The sequence below is a fragment of the Eurypyga helias genome, unplaced genomic scaffold, assembly GCF_000690775.1.
Source record: "Eurypyga helias isolate BGI_N326 unplaced genomic scaffold, ASM69077v1 scaffold47756, whole genome shotgun sequence".
Classification (NCBI taxonomy): Eukaryota; Metazoa; Chordata; class Aves; order Eurypygiformes; family Eurypygidae; genus Eurypyga; species Eurypyga helias.
The window spans coordinates 2,777-6,020 of NW_010256841.1; the positions used below are offsets into that span (position 1 = coordinate 2,777).

A 3,244-nucleotide genomic window follows, 5' to 3' on the forward strand; every position below is an offset into this window, starting at 1 on the left:
AATGTTGTACACATACAATGCCAATTCAACCAAACATAAATTATTTAAGAGTGGATGTTGGTAATGACAGCACTAGTACCAACACAAACATGGTGCTGAGCTCTGGGTCTTTGCACTCTGAATAGTAAGCCATAACCTCAGAGTAATTTGTTTTCTCTAGAGATCTCTATCCCCTGCCATGGCTTAAACATAATTAGTGATCTCCGTGCTTTAGATTATTCATTTTATATCAGCCTATTGTATCTGTAACATTGTAAAGGCATTTTAACATGGCTAATGCCCTCCATTAGCCCCTTCTAATGAAATATAAGTTATATTGTTATGAGTTCGCTATTCCTACTACGGTGTACTACAAGATGAGTCGTAGGTTCTGCACAAAGGGCATTAACCGACAAAGACCATGCACAGTTTTGCTTGCACGGTTAAAAAAATAAAGAAAAAAGGATTGAGGAAGGAAGGAAGGAATATGCTGTTGGACAAGCACAGTATAAGATACACCTGCCCCAGCATCTATAGCTTGTCCTATCTTATCAAAACACTTAGTTATGACATATGATCCTGAAATTAATACTGTACATTAATAAGCCTAGCTTCAGCCTTTATTAAAAAAGACTAGCTGGAGAACATTTTTATACCACTGGCATGACAATATCCTACCAGAAGACAAAATAAGGACGTGTGTTTAGTTTATCATTTAATTGTGTGCAGTGCAGGCGGCATCTTTTCCCCTTTTACTTGTATCTGGCAATGAAAGGTGCTGGCAAAGCACCTCCTTGAACAATCCCTTTAGTCCTCAGAAAGACTCTTCAGGAAGAGTGCTAAACTCCCTCTTGCCTTCCATCAAATCATTTCAGTGTTTTTTTTCGTGGAGATTGATGCCATATGATCCCCTAGTTCCTCCAGATAGTGCATGACACAAGACTGTCTTTTTTCCATCTGGCTTTTCTCTGCAAGGAACATGCTTCATGTAGAGAACACCAGTCTTCTTTTTCCACCCACATGCCGAAGCAAAAAAGTTGAGGTGAATCCATAGAAACTCCCAGTCGCTGTACAGCAGAAATCACAAAGTTCGAGTCAAATATATTTTTCCCTTTTTTTCATCCACATCAAAGGCATGAAAACAACAAGGCATTGTTAGTTGTGGTGGGCAAACTGAAGAGTCTGCTGATATAACAGATCAGGTTTTTAAGGCCTTTGTCTATGCAGAGTTACAATAATGCAGAAGCCAAATTGATTAGAAAGACAGGAGAGAAGAAAAAAATGATAGAAACTGAAAGAGAGAGAGAGAGAGAGAGGAGACACATCTCAGTAATGTCTAGAAAGTCAATACTGTGTCTACAGATGGAGAAGTACACATTGCTTGCCCTTTGAAAGCTTCTCCGCAACTTTGTCATTAATACTGTCAAAGTTAAGAACACATTTTAATGGAGTTCAGCGGCAGTTGAACACATTCATTCCCGCAGCCCATAAGAAGAAACGCTAGGAGACTTTAGCCTAAAATATCCAAGTAGACTGGAGATGCCTTGGCCAAGTTCTGGAGAAGGGAATGGATTTCTTTGATGTTGAGCCTCATGTGAGGCTCCCGTTGCCAACAGCCCAGCATCAAGTCATACACTTCCTTGGGGCATGTGCGAGGTCGTTGCAGGACTCGGCCCTGAGTGATGCACTCAATCACCTATAAGAAATCACAAGGAAAGGATCAGCTCAGCTGTGCCATCTATGTGGGTGCCACCCATGGAAGAGTTAACTGCCAATCATCACAGGAGCCCCACTGCTGGCAGTCACCCAGCCAACTCTGCCAAGGGCTGTGTTTCTAGGTAGTTGCATGAGCAGCGGGATGTGATCTGGAAAAATCACTGTAATATCGGTTGTTAAGGAGCGGTAACTTCACTGATGTTAAGTTCACCCGCGTTGCCCCTACCACTCATGAGGGAATGATAGCCAGGAAGTAAGCCCACATCTCCTCTCCCTACCCACCTATCAACCTCATCTCAGAAGGAGGCTAAGTTTTCATCCTGCGCACACAGAGCATCAATGTCTCTCCCTCCCTCCCACAGCATCGCTATGGCTAATCTCCAGAAGGGGTTTACTAGTGACTGACAGGAAATCAAGAGGTTTTCAGACTACTTCAGTCTATTCAAGAATGGTTTTGGACAACCACTTTGCAAGAGAGACATGTACGATACAGAACTGAGATCACCCAAAGCCCATTCACAAGATAGCTAAGCAATTTTTTCATTGCTTCGTCGTCTTTCTCAATACCCAGAGCAGACTGCTGTACAAAGGAAAAAGCTAAATTTCAACTGGTATAGTTCTGCTTGGACAACTTCTATCCACCCTAAGGACAAAACTGTGAAAAGGAGGAAATTCAATCACACAGTTCATGAAAATACCATAAATACCCAATATCAGGAGTTTTGCCATTACTAAATAAATCTGTTGCTGTCTCTTCTCCAGAGAAGCTACATGAACAGTTAGCACACCAGCCTTCCTGATGCTGGTTGAGAATGTTACTACACACACCTCGTTGTTAGACAGCTGGTACCATGGCTGTTTGCCATAGGTGAAGATCTCCCATAACACAACCCCCAGGCTCCAGACATCGCTTTCTGTGGTGAACTTCCTGTACATGATACTCTCTGGAGGCATCCAACGAATGGGCAGCATGGTGTGACCCCCAACCTGAGAAAAACAAATAAAAGAGTCAGAAATAATTTCTCCAGACCCTCACAAGGAAGAGTATCACGATGTTAAATAAGGAGAATCCACGTTTTGGGTTTTCTTCCCATCTGATACCATTCACTTTGAGCAGCTTCTAAAAATTAGGGATTCATGGTACAAACACCTCTCCCCCCAGTAACAATCACTACCATAATAAGTTTCTCACCAGAATCTCCACAGACATTGTTCCTGAAGAGCAAACTCTTCATTAGCATTTGCTTGGCACACCTCACCCAAGGAACAGGAAGAATAAAACTGCTAATTAATTTAGTCTAACAACCCACTTTAAATTAGGCAGGTTTTACTTTCCATTTTAACACTCAGAAAACTAAAAAAGATATATAAAATGAAATCTGCTCTGATAATTCTCCTGGAAACTCAGCAATATCAGCCTCAAATCCATGAAGAACCAGTGGTCTGACTGCGTGACGCAGTAGGATCAGGATCTGCATGGTTTAATATCCTAATTTTGAATGAAAATAGCAATGCTATTTTCTGTTGATAACTTCCAAAGTTAATGCAT

The 3,244-nt window shown here is 41.6% G+C and overlaps 1 protein-coding gene across 1 annotated transcript; it reads right to left on the bottom strand.

Moving 5' to 3' along the window:
• Positions 1–1,091: 1,091 nt before the first annotated feature.
• LOC104511250 (BDNF/NT-3 growth factors receptor-like) lies at positions 1,092–2,905 on the bottom strand. The gene is made up of 3 exons (XM_010153786.1): positions 2,888–2,905; positions 2,524–2,682; positions 1,092–1,675 (listed from the first exon to the last, which is right to left on the bottom strand). The coding sequence occupies exons 1-3, from the start codon at positions 2,903–2,905 to the stop codon at positions 1,490–1,492; spliced, it is 363 nt and encodes a 120-aa protein (XP_010152088.1). The 3' UTR covers positions 1,092–1,489.
• Positions 2,906–3,244: the final 339 nt, after the last annotated feature.

Excerpts from the sequence above, each read along its gene's own strand:
- LOC104511250 (XM_010153786.1), bottom strand. Across the intron at positions 1,676-2,523 it reads ACCAGCTGTCTAACAACGAG|GTGATTGAGTGCATCACTCA; the intron begins GTGTGTGTAGTA and ends GATTTCTTATAG.